Raw genomic sequence first — 21,503 nt, 5'->3', positions numbered from 1 at the left:
TGCATACATAGCAAGGTAACGACTTGGTAACTACACAATGCCGTGGAACCTTGGAATTTCCTGTTTAATAATCTTATCAGGTTTCAGCAAACAGCTAGAAACGTCAACGGGGAGCAACATACATGTATCCTGTCTCTCTATAACGGCCTCCTGCTTTTGAGTTATCTAGGCTGTAAATAAATGCGTTCAAGGTACGTTTGGTAATAATAGAGAGAAGCATGACATGTCGGAACTATCGCCCGACGTTTTGTCGGTTACTTGGCGGTTATATGGCAAAACAGAATTTCGCCGAAGCCATATATACTCCAGAGAGGAAAATGTATGATTATATTGGGATTTCTAATGTTTCATTCCGTATCCCATCAATCCTGTGTTCACTCTTTTCTTTGGCTCTTCGCCCCGTTTGGATGTATAGGGAAGAGGAAAAGATCTAGATTCTTTGATATTTATTATGTTCGTTCTCAAATCTTTGTTAAACCAGGGTTCTGGCCGCCTAGGCACAAGATACCAGAGATTGGCAACTGGAAGTCATCGCCTGAGGCCGTGCTGGCAAACTTATGCACAAAACCGTCGCGTATGATTGACTTGATTTCGACTTGAAGTACGGCAGAAACTGATTGGAATCATTATAGCTTCACCTAGACAGTTTCCTGCAGGGAAACTCCGCAGATTATATGGACGAGATGTATGCGGAATGGCGGAAGAACCCTGCTTCAGTTGATACCTCATGGAAAAGATATTTTGAGGCGATAGAAGCCGGGAAGGAGCCACCTGGACATCTACTTGAACCCCCCGGCATATACCGTTCGTATGGGGTCCCGGGTCCTCACCAATGCTACCAGGCTTAAATACTGCTGCAAACGTTCTTCCCATCCCCTCAGTAGGTGACGACCAAGCCAGAATACAGCGGCTCGTTCGAGCATTCCAAGACTTTGGTCACCGGGGAGCAAAGACAAATCCCTTGGATCTTCCAGATAAGGCATCGTCACCACCAGAACTGCGACCGGATTTCTACGGCTTTACTGAAAACGACTTGGACCGAGAGTTTGCACTTGGACCCCATGTTCTTCCTTACTTTAGATCCGCAAACCGCCAACACATGACCCTCCGCGATATTCTCAATACATGCGAATCTATTTATTGTGGCGTTATTGGAGCTGAATATTCACACGTCGCAACCCGTGAAGAGCGCGACTGGATTTGCGAGCGAATTGAATCCCCCGAACAATATAAGTTCCCACCGGAAGAAAAGAAGAGAGTACTCGACCGGCTGGTGTGGTCTACAAATTTTGAGAAGTTCCTCGCTGCCAAATTCCCGAACGCAAAAAGGTTTGGACTGGAGGGTGTTGAGAGCCAACTTCCAGCAGTGAAGGCAGTGATCGATGCGTCCGCAGAGCATGGCGTGCGCAATATTATATTTCCATGCTGTCACCGTGGAAAATTGAATATTCTGAGCAATGTGACGCGAAAACCAAATGAACTGATCTTCAACGAGTTCTTGGGCGAATTGAAATCTCGACATGATATTCCAGGGGATGTCAAGTATCATCTGGGAATGAACTACGAGCGTGAGACGCCATCCGGAAAGAAGGTCAATATTTCTATTCTCCCAAATCCGTCCCACTTGGAAGCCCAGAATCCCGTGGCACAGGGTATGGCACGAGCTGTGCAGCAGCAGAATGGAGATGATCGAGAATCCACGATGGTCTTCAATAGCCATACCGATGCTGCATTTTCTGGACAGGGGGTCATCTACGAAACCTTAGGACTATCTGGGTTGAAGTCGTATGAGACTGGAGGGACAATTCATCTGATCGTCAACAATCAAGTGGGCTTCACCACAAATCCGGAGGCTGCACGAACCTCATCCAATGTATCTGACATTGCGAAGAGCATCGGCGCACCAGTTTTCCACGTCAATGCAGATGATGTTGAAGCTGTTGTGTTTGTCTGTAAGCTTGCAGCAGATTACCGTGCCAAATTTGCAAAAGACTGCTTGGTCGACATGATCTGTTATCGGAAGAATGGGCACAATGAGATGGATCAGCCGTCCTTTACTCAGCCTTTGATGTATCAGCAAATTGCAAACAAGGTCACCCAATTAGAGCTTTACACCACGAAGCTAGTGCAAGAAGGGGTGATAACTCGTGAAGAAGTCATACAGATGGAAGCAGAGGTGTGGTCGAAACTGAGCGAGAGCCTTGCAAACAGCAAGGACCCACAGACCCTCGATCGCGAGTATCTAACAGCACCATGGCAAGACCTGAAAAAGCCGAGTGAAGTGTCCCAAGAAGTCTACCCTGCCAAATCAACCTCCATTACCCAGGATCTCGTCGATACGGTTGCAAGTGAGATAGGTGTCCACAAGCAACCATTTATCGTGCACAAAAGCTTGCAAAAGATTCTTCAAAAGCGACAGCAAAGTCTAACAGACGGAAGAGAAATTGACTGGGCTACAGCAGAGGCCTTGGCGATGGGAAGCCTGTGTCTTGAAGGTCATCATGTGCGGATTTCAGGCCAAGATGTCGAGCGCGGTACATTCTCCCAGCGTCACGCAGTGCTCCACGACCAAAATAGCGGGTTAATAGTCACTCCTCTCGACTCGCTCAGCCCTAGCCAAGCTCGATTCACAGTCGGAAATTCTTCTTTGAGTGAATACGGCGTCATGGGATTCGACTACGGGTATTCCTGCATGCATCCTAATGCATTGGTGATGTGGGAGGCACAATTTGGTGATTTTGCAAACAACGCCCAATGCATAATTGACCAGTTCATTTCGTCTGCTGAATCCAAATGGTTACTGAGATCTGGTATTGTGTTATCTCTACCTCATGGGTTTGATGGACAAGGATCTGAGCATTCCTCGGCTCGCATGGAACGGTTCTTACAGCTGTGTAATGAGGACTCTCGGTTCTTTCCATCACCGGAGAAATTAGAGAGACAGCATCAAGATACCAATATGCAAGTTGTCTATATGACCACTCCTGCAAATATGTTCCACGTGCTCAGACGACAGCTACATCGCGAGTTCAGAAAGCGTAGGTTCTTGCCCTCTCTACAGTCTGAAACTATTGTTGACCATGTCTAGCGCTGATCATGTTCTTCTCAAAATCCCTTCTTCGACACCCGATGGCGAAATCTAGCATTGGAGATTTTATCGGAGAATCGAAGTTTCAGCCTCTGATCCCAGACCCAGCTCATGGAAAATCCATTTCGAATCCCCCTGATATCAAACGAGTGATATACTGCACGGGACAAGTCTACATGGTATTGGCAAAGTATCGTGAGACCCACGCCATTACAGATACAGCCATAACCCGCATCGAACAGCTCCATCCATTCCCTTGGGAGCAGGTAAAAGAGAATCTTGGGCAGTACCCCAGTGCCACAGATGTCGTATGGTGCCAAGAGGAATCCCTCAATGATGGTCCATGGGCATTTGCTCGAAGCCGACTCGAGACTATCTTTGATATAACGGAGCAACATAAGGGCCGCCGGCTACGTTTTGCAGGACGCGAAGCAACGGCTAGTGTGGCTACGGGATTTGTCAAGGAACATCATGCGCAAGAAGCAGCTTTGGTGAGAGATGCCTTCCAATCTGGTTGAGTTGGATCGAGTGCAATCAACTTCCTTAAAGACGATAGGCAATGAATATAAAGTCCTCCAAGTGATTTCTTTTTCTTTTGACATCTCTCTTGTGTCCTTCCTGTGTTCATTCGATGGAGGGTGATTCATGAGTTGACCCATTCTGAGAAATTAAGCCCAGTTCCAGATTTGAGAGCTTCGTTATCTAGTAAAGCCAAGCATTCATTCCCAAAAATACCATGCGGAACTGACTGCACATCGTGGGGATTTACCATTCTTTTACCATCACTCAAGATCCCTTGGCCGCTCTCCTCGCTATTTGTCTGAGATGCCACCAAGAATAAGCGCCGCAAGACAGCTATGAAGTATTGTGACAGATCGTCCCGTTCAATCGACAGGTGGTTAAGAGCCAATTCCGCCTTTTTTATGTCTTGAATGCAGGATATTGACTCTGGAGACGAGGGATCTGCCTTTAGGTGTATGAGAGGAACGATTAAAGCGTGGAAGAAGGCATACCTGGCATTGACACATTAGCAATATGTACTGAAAGTGACAAAGTGAAATCTTACAATGTGAAAGAGAGTGTTAACGGTGAATAGTCACCGTCGACAATAGATTCTGATATTATCCCGATTGTTGTCCGAGCCATATTGAGTCCATTCGCCCGACAGCGAATTTCATTGGGGTGTTTTTCTGTTGGCGGTCCGGTGTTCATAGACATGTTCTTCAACCACTTCAGAAGTAATGGTCTATGGATGAGCTGTCGAAGACTTCGGTCACATAGTATTTGGCGACGACAGGCTGCGAGATGCCATTCAGGTGCGGATGAATGATCTATCACTTGTGTACAGAGCGACGACCCGTTATGCCAGGCATCTATCATTGAGTCGACTTCATGCACATTTTGTGGTGTGATCGAAGGAGTTGACAGTAGACGGCGATATATTTTGTTTGCCATTCTATGATAGCTGGATTGTTGTATCAGGCCAGTGTATACGGTTGGATGGTCAGTTTGTACAGGGAAAAGTGTGGCGGAAGATCGGAGAGTCTGCAATGTCTTGTTCAGCATGTGAGTAGCAAGGAAGGAATAGGCCGACTAACGCTCTCATGAATATTTGAGACCGGCTCAACAGTAATGAGCATCTCCTCTGGCAGCAACAGTGGTCGCCCATAGATTTTTGCGGAGCAACTCTCGGCACAGTAAACGCTCCACCACACTCTCCTGCGAATTTCCTTGTCTAATTCGCTTGAATAGGGGGATGTGGGTTTGATATGCAGGTTGAGGAAAACTGCCATTCGAACGGCAGTTCCTATATAATGCCCACTCTCTTCAGGGCTTGCCTGTTTCTTTGAAAATTCACCGAGTAGGACCAAGCTTTGCACAAGTGTGATATCACCTTTCTCTGCGAAAGACACCCTTTGAACCATATTTTGTGCTTTGGCAAAATATCTCTTATCTAAATCATGTCGAGCAGGGACAGTTAACCATGCTCCAATGGCCAAGACTGTACTTGCCAAGATCTGCCAGTGAGGTGACGCTTTGATTTGGCCTTTGTACTCCAATCTAAACGTGCCCTCATGCAAAATCGGGTAAAGGGTATGATAATGCAAAAAGTAATTGTCGAGCAATTCGTTTTCTTCATCGCCAGTTCCCACCAACTCAGGCTTGTGAGGTGAACCAGTCAAAAGACAGTTGAATGGTGAGGCTTGATCTCGCAGTTCAGCGCCCATGCGAAGATCCGTCTCCGTCTCTCGTGGTGAAGAGTCATTGGGGAATACACCATCCCAGGTCATAGGGTCTGGTGGTAGTGGGTCATCAACAGAGACTTGGTTAATGGGGCCGACTGAGGCGGAAGGAGGCTGATCTGTTGGCACCTCATCAGTGAGCAAGGTACGAGTGATGGCATCCATCTCGCCAGTTGGAAACAGCCTTCGAAGTGTGGATTCAAGTAAGTGCAGGCGGTTTTCTACCGCTGTGAGGTGCCTGAATGCAAAAGTCAGTGGTTTCGCCTCGACCTGGTGTGACAGGTGGAGATTTGAGCCGCACTTACTCGCGTGTCAGAGGTGTCCGGTTTACTTTTGATTTGTATACACATTTCCGATTATGGCGGACACATGTCGCGCATGGTTGTGCTTTTGAGCACTGTATCAATAAAGGTCAGTAATCCTTTTCACTTTAGGTAAAGAGTTATATTCACAACCTTGGCTTTGCGAGCTCGACATTCGACACACTATTCCTGTAATATTAGCTCTAGTTCTTGGGCCAATTGGACGGTGTTGCACGTACCGCTGGGACATGGGAGTTACGTCCAAACCCTGTTCCCTGATTCTGCATGTTGATAGGACCGAACCAAGCAAGGACTAATTAAGTTTAGTCAACTTGAATTACTCGAAGGTCCCATAGCTAGTGGAGGAGAAGATTGAGATTGAGGCCTGGGTGCCTAAGGCGTATAATTATGTAAGATCCCGTTAAATTTCCCGTTCCGTGGACTCTGCTAATCTGTTGTGTTGCAACCTAAGAAATATCCCGCGTTCCTTGCCAGAACGAGATAGGAATCATGGCTATCGATTACCCCTGGAGTCCGCGTCAAGTGTGTAATCTCAACATTATGTCTGGCTAAGTAGATAGGTCGCCAGTCGGGACCTCGGGAGAAGGATAGAATGACATAATACTATGTGTGGATTTCTGTGGGGCAGGATGGGGACGGAGTAGAGTCTACCGGTGATCCTATTGGCGGGAATAGTGGCGGCTCTCCAAAAGAATCCGCTTTGCCAAGCCTATCTGAGCTATGATTTGCTGGTGTAATGTCGATGACAGGGAGGTTTAATGCTAGTATGTATTCAAACTTATATCTCTGACCCGGATTTTCGTTTTATTTTTCATTCCTAACTTCTATTCAACATATCTTAAACTTTCTTCTCCTAGACATCCAAAACAACATGGCAATTACAGTCGGAATTGCTGGCATCACCGGCAAATTTGCTCGTCTGGTCGTGAAGCATCTTCGTACCTCACCGGAAGTCCAAATTCGCGGACTATGCCGCAATCCTTCGAAGCTTCCTGAGAGTCTCCGTGACTCGCCTCGCGTGACCATTTTCCAAGGTGAATCTACAGATTTTGACACTCTGCGTACATTTGTCCGCGGCTGTGATGTCGTGATATGCTGCTACCTCGGAGACAACAACCTCATGACCGAGGGTCAGAAGTTGCTTGTTGATGCATGTGAACTGGAGAAGGTCGGCCGCTACATCGCTAGCGACTATAGTCTGAACTTCCCGAACCTGGAATACGGCCAGCTTCCTGCGAAGGATCCAATGAAGCATGTCATGGCATACTTGGAAGAAAAGAAAGATGTTCAGGGTGTTCATATCCTGATTGGCATTTTTATGGAAACATTCTGGAGTGGGTACTTTGGTGTCTGGAAGCCAGACGAGTGCAAGCTCTCATTGTACGGGACTGGCGATGAGATCTGGGAGTCCACAACTTATGATACTGCTGCTCAGTATGTGGCTGCTGTGGCAAGGGATCCAAACGCAGTTGGCGTACTGCAGTGTAAGTCAAGACTACATTTGTCCTGGACGAAATACATTTGCTGACTCTTTTCTTTACATATAGTTCTCGGTGATCGGAGAACAACCCGTGAGATTGCGGATGACTTCGCCGAAGTATACGGAAAGAAGCTTGAGCTCGACTTGCTAGGCTCTCTGGACGATCTCTACAGCACCATGCATGCAACGTACAAGCAGGATCCCTCAAACATCTTTGCCTACCTCGCGATGTAAGTTCAAGCGCCCCCTCCAAACTAAATGATTTGGCTGACTGAACGATCTCACCAGGTTTTATGAATACTACTGCCTAAACGGTCAAACGTATCTGAAGAAGGATTTGGATAACTCCAAATATCCTGATGTTACCCCAATTACTTTTAAGAAGTTCCTCCAGTCCCACAAATTGGAAGAACTGAGTGACGCAAATCAGAATGCGGGCTCTGATGTTTAGCAAGGTTTTCGACTGTTTCATGGTTAATAAAAGCCTATCCAGTATAGAAAGAAAACTAAAATCCAGGTGGTTCTATAATCTATCTCTCTGATATAGAAAGTCATCTGGTTCAACAATTTTGAACTTCATGAATTCTCGTAAAAAGTCGTATATTCATTTAAATAGTGGCAACTTATCAAACCCCAACAGATTGCATGATCCCTTCCACATCTAATTGATCTGCAAGATCCAGTAACTCTCGCGGGGGAATAGTGACAGATGAATTGAGTCCTAGTAAATCCCACTCAAACTCCTCGTGATCAAAGGCATATGGTTCTTCGCCTATTTCATTGCCTTCATCCAGATTGACCTGCGGCAAATGGTGATTTGCCAATTTCGGTGTTATAGGTGCGAGTATTTGCTCCAATTGCCTGAGCTCAAGCCTGCGAAGGGGTGCAGCTAGATTGCCTTTTGAAATCAGTTTATCGAGCACTAGTGCCAGATTGTCGCACCAAGTATCGTTCGAGATCACCGATGGGGCAATTGCACGGATGAGGTAGAGAACAAACGCAGAGGAGGATGCGTCTTCGATTTGGAACGGTAAGAATGCGTCTGTAAGTTTGAATTAGTTTTATAGGTCTGTGGACACAGCTAGTAGATCATACCCATCAAGTCATCATCAGCTAAAGTACGAAGGGTCTGGAGGATAGTTTGGGCGGAATCGGCACAGCATTGTAATAGGGATGCAACAGGCGGGGCTAGACCGATCGTCTGGGATTTTTGTCTCTCTGTTCGTTCAATATGCATGTGAAGTGCGCACATCACTAGCGGTCTTGTTGTAAGTACCACGCACTACTGCTGTTAGTTCGTAGAGAGATCAGTAGTCCGGAGGGAACGCACATGATGATGAGCCAGCATTAATCGAATCGCCATTTTCGAGGCACGGCTAATTAGCCCGTGGAAATGGGCATTTAAGAAGGCAGTTAGGTCGTATGAAAGTTCGGCAATGCTGTGAAGAATGGACTGTGTGCTTCGAACGAGCGTGTCATCGAAATCGTTTCCAACCCCGTAGACGGCTAGACTGTGTTAAAAATGTACCCAACTCTAATCAACCAAAAGACTCAAACTCACTTGTTAGAATCGTGGCCATGAGTCGGGCAAGCCGAACATGTAACGTCAAATTAACATGTTCTACTGAATTATCCATCTCTGCTGGCAATTTAACCGTGATATCCTCATCCCTGATCGAGCTCGGTGCACCAATTAAAGCGGAGAATTCTCGATCCAACATATAAACTACCCAAAAGATTGTTCTGCATCGTTTGGAGAGCTCCGGTCCACATATCTCCTCTGGTACATGCCTGTGTATTCCTTCGATGATACAGCCTCGTAAAGCCTGCCCAATCTGTTCACATAGTTAGATAATGTAGTAAAAGTGAGACATCAAGAAACCCACATGTTGAAAGGCCGCCCTTCTCATATCTATTGACTGAAGATACACCGCCCCTAGGCTGAGTGCTTGGATACAGCCCAAGGGATCTTCGTCAACTCCTGACAAATCAGGCAACAGAGCCATGGCCCGAGAGGCGTATTGATGACCAGGCGGTGTCCCAGAAGGATTCTTCTGTGTCAAGAACGCTTTTCCGAAGGCAAGAACAAGTAAGTATTGACAGTACCAAGGTCTATTGGAAGCAGCTTTCGCCGATGGGTCCCGGTAGAATTCATGCAGGTCCTGCAAATAAGCGTCTTCATCAATCATAAAAGAAAGGAAGCCAAAATAGAACTTGACTGTGTTGAATAAAAAGAGCGCATAGTCCAACGGTGGCAGGTTAGTAACATCAGGAACTTCGTCTGGAGGATATGGTCGCCAGGTTAACTTGAAGGCCACGCCATCAATGTGAAATGGATCTGGTGGACAGTTTGATTCAGGCACCTTTCTCCCTATCAAAGCAAGGACGCGACGACAAAAGGACCATGACGATGTTGGCCCCATGTACCCTTCGATATCCGAGTCAGTGATGAGCGAGCGCGAGACAATAGACTAGGCACTCACAAAATCGGCCGTCTGGTGTCTGGGCAAAGGATGGATCCCGATCAACCAAAGGATTCCGAGAGAATCTTAATCGATGATTGTCTTGTTCGGCAACACTGCTGGTCTCGTGCTCTCTCTGAGGGGTCCCTGGGGTGTGCAGGGGCGGTCCCATGCCTGAAAGCAAACCACAATCAACACACCAAACACACATTCAGAGAATGGTCACAGCATACCAATTGACATTGAACGCCATCCAATATCTGCTTGGCCGTCTAGCAGTGTACTAGATGCTTGAGGGGTTGGAGGAACATCAACATTCTCATCGCCTGTAAACAGTGTACCTCCTAGAGGACTGTGATCACGAGGTGCCGGGGGCCCATGTCGCACCGAGTTTCCGCTTCTGGATAGGTGCTCCTCTAGCTCTCGCAAGTACCTATTACACATTAGCACGTACAGTGGAGCCAGTTGCAGTTACTCACCGTTCCGACACGGAAACGCGGACATCCTCCACTGGAAAGTGACAATGCTTCTTCTTCCGTGCACATCTTGTGCAAGGGCTGATCCCCGAGCATTTGACCTTCATTGACCGACATCGCTCACAGCTTTATAAAATGTAAGTTGGTTATTCTACTTTGGGACAAGATCCTGACTCACGCCCTCTGGCACTTTTTGGTTCTTGCCTGGCTAGGTGTTGCAGGCATGCCGGATTAGGATACCGAGACGATGTATAGAACAATTGTGAAGCTAGTCTGTGCTTCCGGGGCGACTCTCCGATATCAATTGCCTTGTAGAGTGCGGGGTAGAGATGAGACAACTGGTACAATCAGTCGGGATGTCCTTCCGACTTTTCTTATCGGAGATAAGAGCGAGATAACAGCGCATCGTCTATCACGAGCCATCACATGATTGGTTAGGCCCTAACGGGACTGACTTTGCCTTGATCTATTTGGATTCATGCATGAACTATGCATATCTTTAGTCGGTATGAATGGTCTGATTGGTTATCTTGTGCATTGGGTATCTACTTTGTAGCCACTAAAATATCTTCGGGACTCATCCGACGATCCTTCGCCACAACTCTCGACGCAATGCGGTCACCATGTGTTGTGTTCGCTCCACCGCCCCGCGATTCTCGATTGCTCGGCGGTGTAGATATCCCATGCACTCGGCAACCGATCCCCAAGCCATGCACTTGAAAGCTTTTGGCACAGTAAGGTTGGCAGCAGATGATTGTTCGAGAGCACGTTCGTAGTTTTGCACTAATTCACAACTGAGCTCGTCGGCCATGCCTTGGATTTGTCCACATTCTAGCATAACTGTGGGTTGATTGGTGAGAAGCCTATTCTGGTGTGTGGCAATCGCTTTGGTTGCACTGGCGGCGTTGTGGGTGGCGAGGAACAGAGCGGCCTTGGGGAATGGGAGGTCCTCCTTCCCAGCAGGCATTCTTCGGCAAAGCATGGTGTCTGCGATGAGATCGTAGGACCGGTCTGTATCGGCCTGGGTATCATGGATGAGAGATCGTGTCTCATGTTCAATATATGCACCTCGAACCAGCTTTATACCCAGGGTCCAGCCCTCTTGTGCGGCCATGGTAAGATGATGGTCGAGATTCGCCTTTGATCCCTTGAGATAGCCCTGAATAGTGTTGTAGACAATTGGTGCTTCAGATTTGTTATGTTTGCGCATCGTTTCAATGGCCCAGTCATCAAGACCCTTTTGCAAGACTTGTTGCTCTGCATCCAACCAGAGACGTGAGCCCTGCTTTTCTGTCTCAATGCAAATCTCATCGACGGCTTTGACCATAGCCTCCGGCATAGGCCGGCGTGCTGCCATCGCATCCACTGAAATAGGGCCGGCACCTGTCAATCTGCAAAAGAAATATCAGATTCTATAGGACAAGAGTCCAGAGCTTCACTACTTACTTCACGGCAAGGAAGTCACCCGGCCCAACCATACGCAGTGTCTCCAATGTTCCCTCCTTCCACTCTTCGACCATCTCGTAGCATTTCTCGCTGTATTTTAATGTGCCAGACTCATCGGTCGAGAGCTTTTCGTCATGATCCAGCACTATCTCTCTCGAATATCCCAAGATGACGCCCTGGTATCCCATCTTCTTAACGTCTGCCACAGTCTTCGAAACTTCCTTTCTGTTCACTCCGGCACAAAAGTGATTGTAAACCGTCCAGCGAAGGAACTTGTTCAAGGGGAGGTTCCGATCCGGGTTCAATAGTGGGGATTTCGACGTCGCAAGGACACCCATCACGGCTAGGGCAGGCCGTAAGAATAACTTGGATGTCATCAAGGAAGTCAAAAGCAAAGATCGTAGTAGTAGTCTCGTCGGAATTCGGGCCATACATGCGACCTCGACAGGCGGCTTGATTTCTGGCATGACGGCGGCATCATGGAAGTGAGATTTTGTCGAATGAAGTCGAATTATGGTCGGTGAGGTGTGAACTGAGAAACCATGAGGGGTTCTCATAAGAGTAGAACGAGGTAACATCTTGGCTTGAGTAAAGAACATGAATAAACAAGTCCAGCGTCGCGGTTCTGTTTTATATGAAAGTGTTCAGGATAGCAATGACTTTCGTTCAACCCAGGTCGCTACCACGGAATACTATTTGAAGCAAACACTCCTCCTACTCTCTGTATTACTTTATCAGACCGCCACTACCTACTCCAACTATCCGATCATAGATAGACAGCCGGTCTTCCATCGGAGGGTGACTCCGATGGAGGGGTTCGCGGACCAGGAATCCTGTCCCGCGATGCCAACTCATCTGTGTCTCCGTGGATGCTTGTGCTACCGCTGAATGGCCCAGGAATGTAGCTCCATGCGTTATTATTTCTCTAGTCCCAGTCCGATTCGAGGTAGTATTGTTAGTTTGCATTACGTTTCATAGATAGACGTACCTATGTGGGGTTGGCAAGTGGCGGTCTTATGGTACACTATCTCATTTTCAGTGTAACCAGGCGCTCATATCTTTTGTTTCGGTGACTCGGTTCAGATGTTAATCTTCAGTGCTATCTGGTGGTACCAGATGTCGCTTTCACGCCCCGGGGCACAACCTTAGAACTCCTATCACTAATAGTATGGTATCGGAATATACCTAGTCTCACTAACATACATATAGGGAAAGGAAACATATACCAAGGGGCATAGAAAGAACATAAAAAGACATGAAAGTAGTATCTTATATGTTGAATCTCTAATATAATATTCGGATTATCCTATTTCTACAACCACGGCCAGGATTACGACATACGCAGCCACATATTCTAGTACTCCGTGGTCCTTTTGGTCCGTGCCAAGGCAAGCAGCATAGTAGCCATAATAGCCCTCGCCAGAGTTATCCCTCGATCTTTGTGCCGAACCTTATGTAGTGTAGGTGCAATAAGAGTCAATCTACCATAAACTCCAATCCACAGCCGGTTCCATGACTATGACATATTCGACTTGATGTATTAGGTATTATAAGAAGAACTATGGAGGCTATTTTCCTGACTCTTGTACTTCTCATGGTCATTGAAGAACTATGCATTCACACAAAAGGATATAAAAGTTTAATATATATTGGTTGAAGATCATAAGTTATATCTAAATTTGGCCGCTTTCTTAAACCTCGTTCGAAGGATATGTGACCTTTTCCAGAGGCACAAACTCTTCCTTGATTGTGCGAACGCTAACAAATCGCTGCAGGTGCGCCATGGTGCCAGTCTTGTCGTTAGTACCCGAGTCGCGGCTACCACCAAAAGGCTGCTGAGCCACAGTAGACCCAGTGCACTTCGTATTTAGATAGAGCATGCCAGCAGCGTGCTTGAGAATAGTCTGCGCCTGGCGGCTGACATAGGGGTCCTTGGCGAAGATACTTCCAGTCAATGCGTAGCGAGACGTTGTGTCAACCAGCTTCAAAGTTTGCTCCCATTCAGCATCTGGGTAAACATAGATGCCAAGAATAGGTCCAAATAGTTCCTCGGACAGAATCTTGTGGTGGGGGTTGGAGGTGCGATAGACGGTGGGATGCACGTAATAGCCCTCTGCTTTGGAAGCCTTTCCGCCAACGATAAGCTCCAGCTCGGAATCGCTCTTTGCTTCCTCGATGAAGTTATTGAGCTTGTCAAATGAGCGCTCGTGAATGACTGGGTTGATGAAATTGCTATAGTCTTCGACATCTCCCACCTTGAGAGCTGCGGTCTCTTCTGCCAGGACCTTTTGGAACTCCGGCCAGACAGACTCTGCAACGTAAACACGCGAGTTGGCGGAACACTTCTGACCTTGATATTCAAAGGCTGCGCGAATGGTGTTCAGAGCCGCGCTCTTCACATCTGCGGATGGGTGGACGACACCCCAGTTCTTGCCGCCAGTCTCGCCGACCACTCGAGGGTAGGAGTTATAGATACCGGCACCGATGCCATCGCCGATCTTTTTCTGAATACCCTTAAACGTAGCAGTAGCCCCAATGAATGTCAAAGCTCCAAATTCAGGTCTCTTGAGTACAGTGTTGGTGATTTGCTCGGCATCACCGGGCAAAAACTGGACAACATCCTTAGGCAGACCGGCCTCGAGCAAAATTTGATGAAGCAGCCAGCTAGCATGAAGCGCTGCGTCCGAAGGCTTCCAGATAACGACATTGCCAAGCAGTGCAGCAGGTCCAATAAGCGTTGCGCCGAGTGCAGTGAAGTTAAAAGGAGCAATGGCGTACGTGAAACCTTCGAGCGGGCGGTACTCCATCTTGTTCCAATTTCCATCGAGTTGGACTCTAGGTTGCTGAGAAAACAGCGCCCATGCCTCTTGGATGTAGTGGCGGAAGAAGTCGGCCGTCTCGGCAGCGGCATCGATCTCTGCTTGCCAGATGTTCTTTCCTTGGCCAAGCATTGTAGCTGCAACTATTTCTGAACGATATTTGCCAGTGACGAGCTCAGCGGCTCGAAGAAAAATGGCGGCACGGTCTTCAAAAGGGGTAGCTTCCCATGCGGGCTTTGCATTGAGGGCTGCGTCAATGGAGGCATTGACTTGCTCTGGAGTGGCAGAGGCATAGTTTGCGACAACCTCGCTGTGCTTTGAGGGGTTTGGCTGGGAGCGGGATTCTTTTGTGGTGATCTACAAATTTATATCAGATGAATATCCTTGCTTGATTGGTATTCGTTGTTGTCACATACCTCTGAGCCATTAATAGTGATAGGAATTGTGAAAGGGAATTGTCCCTTGAGTTTCTTAATACTCTTGGTCAGCTCCTCTCTTTCTGGAGAGCCTTTTGCGTAGTTGAGCTGATTTGCTGTTAGTCTAAATTCAGTTGGACACTTCGGTATTTCTCACCATCTTTTCATTTTCAAACTTGGGAGGGCTCAGCATAGTCAGGTATCGCCTTGAAGGTCCATTTAGGGCACGAGGTCTCAGGCAATTGAGCCTCGCTCCTCGGGTAATAGTAACAGGACGCATATTGTTTTGGGGAAAAAAGAACAAGAGAGTCACAGATTTCGGTCAATGTTAAAGCAAGCACAATTTGCTAACACACCGGCAGATAAGCTGTTAAATATGATTTTCATGCATGAGCTAGGTATACTAGCCATCGGGAGGTCCTTCCGTGTACAACTGTGACAAGGAATGTCTAACGAAGCTCCAATATCGGAGCAGCCATCCGACATTCGATGTTCGATAAACCAGTTTCAACGCCCCCGAGCACCAAAACACCCTAAGCACTTCACAAAGAATTTATTGGTGTCGCTTTTTTAGATCAGACTTATGTTTAGTCTCGATATGTTTTGATGAGAAAACTGGCCCGACAGGCACATGGTAATAATTGATCAAGCTATGTATGGAATCTCAGATTGACGATAAAAATGTGATATTATCGCCCTTGCGCAGCAAAATCAAGCTTAACCCTCATACTCATCATCAGATGCGCTGTCATCTTCATCTGATTCATCGCTCCAACACATGTTTTCCTCCACTTGAAATACTGACCAGTCTATCGTGGAGCTGTCATCCTTGTCGTTTGTTGAGAGGTTCCGATCTGTTCGGCGCTGTGAACGGGACTTCTTAGGTCCATCGTGGCCTTCCGATCCATGGCTTCCTTCGCGGGTGGATAGAATAGAAGCTTGTGTATGGATATAGGCAAGTGTTTCACCGATTTCATGACGAGCTCTGTAATTCATGTCTCGTCGGGACCACTGATAAAAGATTAGTATAATTTCATGTAGATATCCTAAGATAACAACTCACTTGTCCTTCGCTGTTGATTCGTAGAAAATGGAACTGCTCATTGTCGGTAGAAAGACCGAAAATGGCATGCTGGGTCCTATTCTCATATTGACGTTGCGCATAATCATACCTACATATCGTTAGTTCTGATGCTGAAGATGAAGGAAAATCACATGCACATATAGGCAATAGTCTGAGGTATGCAATAGGACGATCGGCCTTCCCTTGTTTTCACAATGACGAAATTGACGGCCGCGTTCTCCTTTTTAGCGTCAGGACCGTACCAAAGGGAAAAACTAGGGAACCCTTGTAGACAGCGCTTTTCCCCCTCGTAGACAACCGGCTCAAAAGAAAATCGGCATCTGGACGAGATAGGGATCGTAGGTAAGCCATCAGTGTGTCAGTCGGGGGGTGTGTAGTGCACAGCGTTAAGAAAGAACGCTAGACGAATTCCCAACCCAAGTTCCTGGCGTTCCCTGGGGTCGCTTCGTCCGGAATCGGAAACCGAGCCCTCTATGATATTCAGAATATTCCCTAAGCCGAATCAACTAATCAATAACTCATTCCAACATATTTCACGACAGCCTCACTGGATTCAGGGGGAAGCTCGAACGAAGCCCGAAATTGGGCCCAGTTCATGTCCTGGGTTTGGGTAAGAGAGAAAATGCTTTCAACTTCTCTGAGTGTAAGGTTCTTGACTGCCAATATAGGAAAGAGAAGTTTCTTGCGAGAAGATCCCATTATGGGAAAAAGAGGAGAGTATTAAGGCTACTGGCGAAGGGGAGGAAGAGGAAGAAGGATCATTGTAGTTCATGCTAGCAAAGAGCAGGGTCTTTATACCATGCCAATCAAACAAACAAACGCTCAGTCTGACAAACAAGCCAAAACACGGTCTGATATTTGACAGAGAGGCATTTCAGATTTCGTGATGCAAGAAGAGATGTAGGAGGGGATGTAGGAAGAAATGTGAGAAGGGGAGAGATGGAAGGTAGAGCCCTTGACTTTCTTTGGAGGCAGTCCTTCTCTACATATTTACATCTCTTTTCTCCATACTACCTTTTACTTTCGTCTTTTCCTCCTTCATGACAATGTCGAATAAGTGGACTTGAGCCGTAAGGCGAACGAGACTTGCAAAAACCTGTTCAAGATAATTACATTAAAAAGAAAACGCCTCGCCATTTCATCCCTCAATATGGTGCAAGTTCAAATGCTACGTCTTCAAGTGATGAATGACCCCGAGCTTGAGAATGCTTCCCCCGCAGATGTCGTCTGAACTGAGTATGTATGGGTGAGTGCCCTTGGAGTTACATTTTAAAATCTCCTTTAAGGCCTCATACATGAGCTTCGGAAAGATGGAAAGAAAAACTGCACAGTATACGGTATTATATAGACGGATATTGGATCTAAGTGCCTCAAGTCTCACAATCATGGAACTAGCCCCATATCACCAGAAAACAAGAATATAGCTCAGTACTTGGCGTGCTTGTGCATTCTCTGACAGAGCTGTCAGAGATGTCCCCAAAGCCGAAAGAATCGAAGCCAAGTCATGAGGAAAAATCCGACTCGACCTCACACTGTTCAGAAATATAGGATACTAGTTAGGCAAGGCCATCGTCCGACTACAATATACATTTGACCTCTCAACCCCATTATGGTAGTCTATTACCAGTCACTTAAGATTTCCTCAAGTTTGACCCGTTTTGATGGACTTTTGAGTAGTCTTTTTTTTTAGCAGTCTTGGGCATTCTTTTAGATGTCACTTTTTTTAGGTCATTATTTATTTTATAGAAAGATAAGGGGAATTAGCCGTAAAATATAGAATAGTGAAAAGAGGGTAAACTTTTCTATATATAATATGAGAAGTATATAGTTATTTAAGCCTTGTGAATCCCTGTAATTCATTAATAATTCCGAGAATTGAACTTGAAACTTCATATAGAATTGGTGAGTGTCAAGAATAAGATACTCATATCACCTATACAAAATTGGGACACTGGCGGTAATAGACTGCCGTACCAATTTGGACCTCTTATCTCTCACATTATTACTCTCCTTCTTTGCATCTCTTGAAAATTCAAGTGTCTCCAGCGCTGTGTTGTTTTTTGGGGGGTTTTTTTTCCTTTTTTGAGCTCGTGATATTCAGCCCCCTCGGGAGCTCCGCTTGATCGTCCAACATCGTCATTGCCATCACCTCCACACCTAATCCTCCCGACCGCTCTTCTGGCGCAAACACCCCCGTTTCCTAATGTCCTTATTCGGCACATCTCCAGAGGCTCCCTCTGCGGATCCTGCCAGATCCAAGTCCTCGCTATTTGCCGACGAACCGGCTACGGGCGGCTCCTCGCTGTTCGCCGATGACGACGACGACAGCTCTCCTTGGAATGCCCAAAATAATACCAAAAGGACTGCCCGGCGCGATTTGGTTCGCACCTTGCTTCCTAATACGGACGTGCCTGAGAGCTATATTGACGCATACGACCTGATTCTGAACAGTGGGGATAGAGTTGGCTCCGGCATTGGATTGACCTCTGTTCGGGAGATTCTTTCAAGCAGCGGGCTCACTGCAACCGACCAAAACAAAATCCTGAACCTAGTTGCTTCTGGTGATCATGAAAGCTTTAGTGGACTCGGTCGTGGCGAGTTCAATGTGCTGTTGGCGCTGGTCGGCCTAGCGCAAGAAGGCGATGACATCTCCTTTGATGCAGTCGACGACCGCCGTAAAAGTGAGTTGACTTTGCGCCCTTTGGCATTTCTTTATTTATTATTCGGGATAATTACTCTAACACGGAGCCAATGCAGAATTACCCCAGCCAAATAGTGGCTACCTCGACCGCCTACGAACGACCGGCGACACGAGCTCTGAACCACATCAGCGGCCTGATACCCCTCCTTCCCAACCTCCTCCCTTACAAACCACCGACTCCACATACTCGCAAACGTCACGACGAGAGTCATTGGGCGGATTGGAGTCGGATCCATGGGGCAGTCCACAATTACACCGCGGTCACAACCATGAGACAGGAGCTGCCGAACCACGTATATTGAATGGATTCGGTAGTGTGAGGTCCACGACGAATGCCTGGTCTAGCAAGGCGGTTGAAGACACCACACAAACCAACGTGGTTCAACGGGAGCATTCCAATGGCCATACGGAGGCTGCGCCGCCTAGGAGCGCTGGGTCTGGATGGGGCAACAATAACTTCAGCGGAGTGGGTCCGAGCGACGAAGGCAGCTTTGGAGGCACAGTGCCTCCGGAACTAGGTGGATTCGGTCCTGCGCTGGATGAGCCCACCAATATCACACCACGGCGTCGGTCTCTTGGTCTCGGCCGACCGACAAACCCACAGGTCGAGGAGAGCGTCACTGTCACGTTGCTCCCCGAGAAAGAAGGCTTGTTCATGTTTCAACACCGAAACTATGAGGTCAAGTCTGCACGGAGAGGTAGCACGGTTATTCGGCGTTATAGCGATTTTGTCTGGCTATTGGACTGCCTCCAAAAGCGATTTCCTTTCCGGCAATTGCCCCTTCTTCCCCCCAAGCGGGTTTCAGGTATGCACAACGCTGGTTTAGCGCTCCTAATTTCTTACTCACAATTATGAAGTAAATGGCACTCACCTTTCAGCGGATTCATCCTCATTTCTCGAAAAGCGCCGGCACGGACTTGTTCGATTCACCAACGCCCTCGTTCGCCATCCCGTTCTTGGTCAAGAGCAGCTCGTGATCATGTTCTTGACAGTTCCAACAGTAAGCTCCCCTTTGAGTTTTTGGGTATCCTAGTCGGGGCAGACAATAACTGTGAATATAGGAACTTTCAGTGTGGCGAAAGCAGGCCACAATATCCGTCCAAGACGAGTTTGCTGGCCGTGTCCTCCCACCGGATCTTGAAGACTCACTACCCGCTACTCTCGATGAAACGTTTGAAACCGTCCGCAGCGGTGTCAAGCGTTCTGCGGAAATCTATATTAATCTTTGCACTTTGCTTGAACGATTGGCTAAGCGCAACGATGGTCTGGCTGCTGACCACCTCCGGTTCTCCCTCGCCCTGCAGTCCTTGACGGAAGTCACCAAAGACACGTATGCAGTGGATACCAATGACATCCCGTCCCTTAATGCAGGTATCACAGCTACTGCCCGGCATCTCTCTGCCAGCCAAAGTCTATTGGAGGACGAAGCCCGAGGATGGACCGAAGGGGTTCTAGAAGATCTCAAGCGGCAACGTGATTGCTTGGTCAGTGTGCGCGAAATGTTCGATCGGAGGGATCGGTATGCACGGAACAACATTGCGCAGCTGGAACGGCGCATTGAGACCAATGAGCAGAAGCTGCAGGACCTACGCGCCCGACCCTCGGGCACAGTAAAGCCCGGGGAGACCGAGAAGGTTGAGGATTCTATCTTCAAGGTGAGACTGCATATTTCAATGGCACCCACAGTCATACTAACTTTAGTTATCTACTAGGACAAAGAATCCATTGTGCAACAGCATGCTCGGGGCGTCTTCATCACAGAATGTATCCGCGATGAACTCGTTCACTTCCAGCAGAGCCAGTATCACATCAGCCGGCTGCATCAAGACTGGAGCCAGGAGCGTGTCAAGTACTCCGAACTGCAGGCGGACAACTGGCGTGGCCTGAGCGACGAAGTTGAGAGGATGCCGACGGGCATTTAACTGGGCAGCATTGGGCCTCGTCAATCAGGTCGTACATCGTACATAACAGCCCGGACTCGCAAATCTTTGAATTATATTGGAGGCACGTGCGGGGCGCGCAGTGCATAGTGTGCCCATTGAATGTTTGCTTTTCATCTTTTTATCCATATTTTCTCGGAAATACTCCGTTTCACGATGTTTCTCATCAAATTCCCCCTGATAGTTCACTGTTTTGCTTTTACATAATTTCCAATTTGATCTTCTATTCAATTTGATCTTCTATATTCTATACTATTTACCAGACAAGTAAGTTATACATCTCGTATATATTCAGTACGTGCATACGGAGATCGTATAATACTGTGCCCTATCAATTCCCCACTGTTCTATATAACGCCACTGACCCAATCCATCCCGATGATCCTTGATTTCGGCCTTGGCACCTGGTAAGGCCGACCTTTACAGTACCATTACAATACACCGGAATATTACTGCTGTCCGGATGTGAGAGACACATCCGGTATGCAGTTGATTTGATATAATCTCTTATTTTTTTCCCCTTTCTATAATATAAATGTTTCCCTTAGATCTATTGGCGCACGTCCTTCCTCCGCCAGCCAAGACTAATTCCGCCAACGTGGGTCTTGAAAGTCTCGGCTGACGAATCCCGCCGTTTCCAAGAATACTTCGTTCTGGGCAAATCTCCCAAAGCACGCGTTCACTCGCTTTCTTCTGCTTGGCCAAGAGCTCCCAAGACTCTGACCAAATTTCGCTCTCGTCCATTTTTTTCCCTTTCCTTCTCACCCTTCCAATCCGAATCTGTGCCTGCCTTCCCTGAAGCCAAGCCAGAGTTCTTTTTTTTCCAACCTCTTGCCCAGCTTTGCCTCCCGCCCCCCAGTGGCCTCCCCAAGATCTTGGCCCAGCACCCCACAGAATCGGTACTATCATTCACCTCCAGATCTGTCGGACGTGCGCCTGGATCGCGAAACTTCAGCCCTACAAGGCTCGGCAATTCGGCTTTTCGATCACCGATTCACCAAGGCATGAAGAGCTACGCGAACCA

The 21,503-nt window shown here is 47.4% G+C and overlaps 8 protein-coding genes across 8 annotated transcripts; 3 read left to right on the top strand and 5 right to left on the bottom strand.

Moving 5' to 3' along the window:
- Window positions 1-451: 451 nt before the first annotated feature.
- On the top strand, window positions 452-3,606 carry N7517_011515 (2-oxoglutarate dehydrogenase family protein; the record flags this gene model as incomplete). Its single annotated transcript, XM_056729238.1, has 4 exons — window positions 452-574; window positions 633-804; window positions 843-3,038; window positions 3,089-3,606. 4 exons carry the CDS (start codon window positions 452-454, stop codon window positions 3,604-3,606), a joined length of 3,009 nt encoding a protein of 1,002 aa, XP_056575053.1.
- A 125-nt stretch (window positions 3,607-3,731) lies between these two features.
- Window positions 3,732-5,920, bottom strand: N7517_011514 (fungal specific transcription factor domain-containing protein; the record flags this gene model as incomplete). The annotated part of the gene is made up of 4 exons (XM_056729237.1): window positions 3,732-4,101; window positions 4,155-4,633; window positions 4,687-5,601; window positions 5,873-5,920. 4 exons carry the CDS (start codon window positions 5,918-5,920, stop codon window positions 3,732-3,734), a joined length of 1,812 nt encoding a protein of 603 aa, XP_056575052.1.
- A 605-nt stretch (window positions 5,921-6,525) lies between these two features.
- Window positions 6,526-7,585, top strand: N7517_011513 (NmrA-like family protein; the record flags this gene model as incomplete). Its single annotated transcript, XM_056729236.1, has 3 exons — window positions 6,526-7,138; window positions 7,202-7,364; window positions 7,423-7,585. The coding sequence occupies 3 exons, from the start codon at window positions 6,526-6,528 to the stop codon at window positions 7,583-7,585; spliced, it is 939 nt and encodes a 312-aa protein (XP_056575051.1).
- A 175-nt stretch (window positions 7,586-7,760) lies between these two features.
- Window positions 7,761-10,297, bottom strand: N7517_011512 (Zn(II)2Cys6 transcription factor; the record flags this gene model as incomplete). The annotated part of the gene is made up of 9 exons (XM_056729235.1): window positions 7,761-8,176; window positions 8,230-8,416; window positions 8,465-8,640; window positions 8,696-8,969; window positions 9,021-9,562; window positions 9,618-9,770; window positions 9,830-10,029; window positions 10,076-10,198; window positions 10,251-10,297. The coding sequence occupies 9 exons, from the start codon at window positions 10,295-10,297 to the stop codon at window positions 7,761-7,763; spliced, it is 2,118 nt and encodes a 705-aa protein (XP_056575050.1).
- A 352-nt stretch (window positions 10,298-10,649) lies between these two features.
- N7517_011511 (putative proline oxidase Put1) lies at window positions 10,650-11,985 on the bottom strand (the record flags this gene model as incomplete). The annotated part of the gene is made up of 2 exons (XM_056729234.1): window positions 10,650-11,463; window positions 11,519-11,985. The coding sequence occupies 2 exons, from the start codon at window positions 11,983-11,985 to the stop codon at window positions 10,650-10,652; spliced, it is 1,281 nt and encodes a 426-aa protein (XP_056575049.1).
- Window positions 11,986-13,209: 1,224 nt separating this feature from the next.
- On the bottom strand, window positions 13,210-15,033 carry N7517_011510 (L-glutamate gamma-semialdehyde dehydrogenase; the record flags this gene model as incomplete). The annotated part of the gene is made up of 3 exons (XM_056729233.1): window positions 13,210-14,694; window positions 14,754-14,861; window positions 14,911-15,033. 3 exons carry the CDS (start codon window positions 15,031-15,033, stop codon window positions 13,210-13,212), a joined length of 1,716 nt encoding a protein of 571 aa, XP_056575048.1.
- Window positions 15,034-15,470: 437 nt separating this feature from the next.
- On the bottom strand, window positions 15,471-15,976 carry N7517_011509 (uncharacterized protein; the record flags this gene model as incomplete). The annotated part of the gene is made up of 3 exons (XM_056729232.1): window positions 15,471-15,764; window positions 15,817-15,925; window positions 15,969-15,976. 3 exons carry the CDS (start codon window positions 15,974-15,976, stop codon window positions 15,471-15,473), a joined length of 411 nt encoding a protein of 136 aa, XP_056575047.1.
- A 2,064-nt stretch (window positions 15,977-18,040) lies between these two features.
- Window positions 18,041-20,461, top strand: mvp1 (sorting nexin Mvp1; the record flags this gene model as incomplete). Its single annotated transcript, XM_056729231.1, has 5 exons — window positions 18,041-18,518; window positions 18,595-19,344; window positions 19,397-19,539; window positions 19,601-20,194; window positions 20,252-20,461. The coding sequence occupies 5 exons, from the start codon at window positions 18,041-18,043 to the stop codon at window positions 20,459-20,461; spliced, it is 2,175 nt and encodes a 724-aa protein (XP_056575046.1).
- Between the last annotated feature and the right edge of the window lie 1,042 nt (window positions 20,462-21,503).

This window comes from Penicillium concentricum (assembly GCF_028827145.1).
Source record: "Penicillium concentricum strain IBT 3081 chromosome Unknown utg000006l_segment0_segment0, whole genome shotgun sequence".
In the NCBI taxonomy this organism is placed as follows: Eukaryota; Fungi; Ascomycota; class Eurotiomycetes; order Eurotiales; family Aspergillaceae; genus Penicillium; species Penicillium concentricum.
The sequence above is the reverse complement of the archived record's forward strand: the minus strand, read 5'-3'. Positions and strand labels throughout refer to the sequence as shown.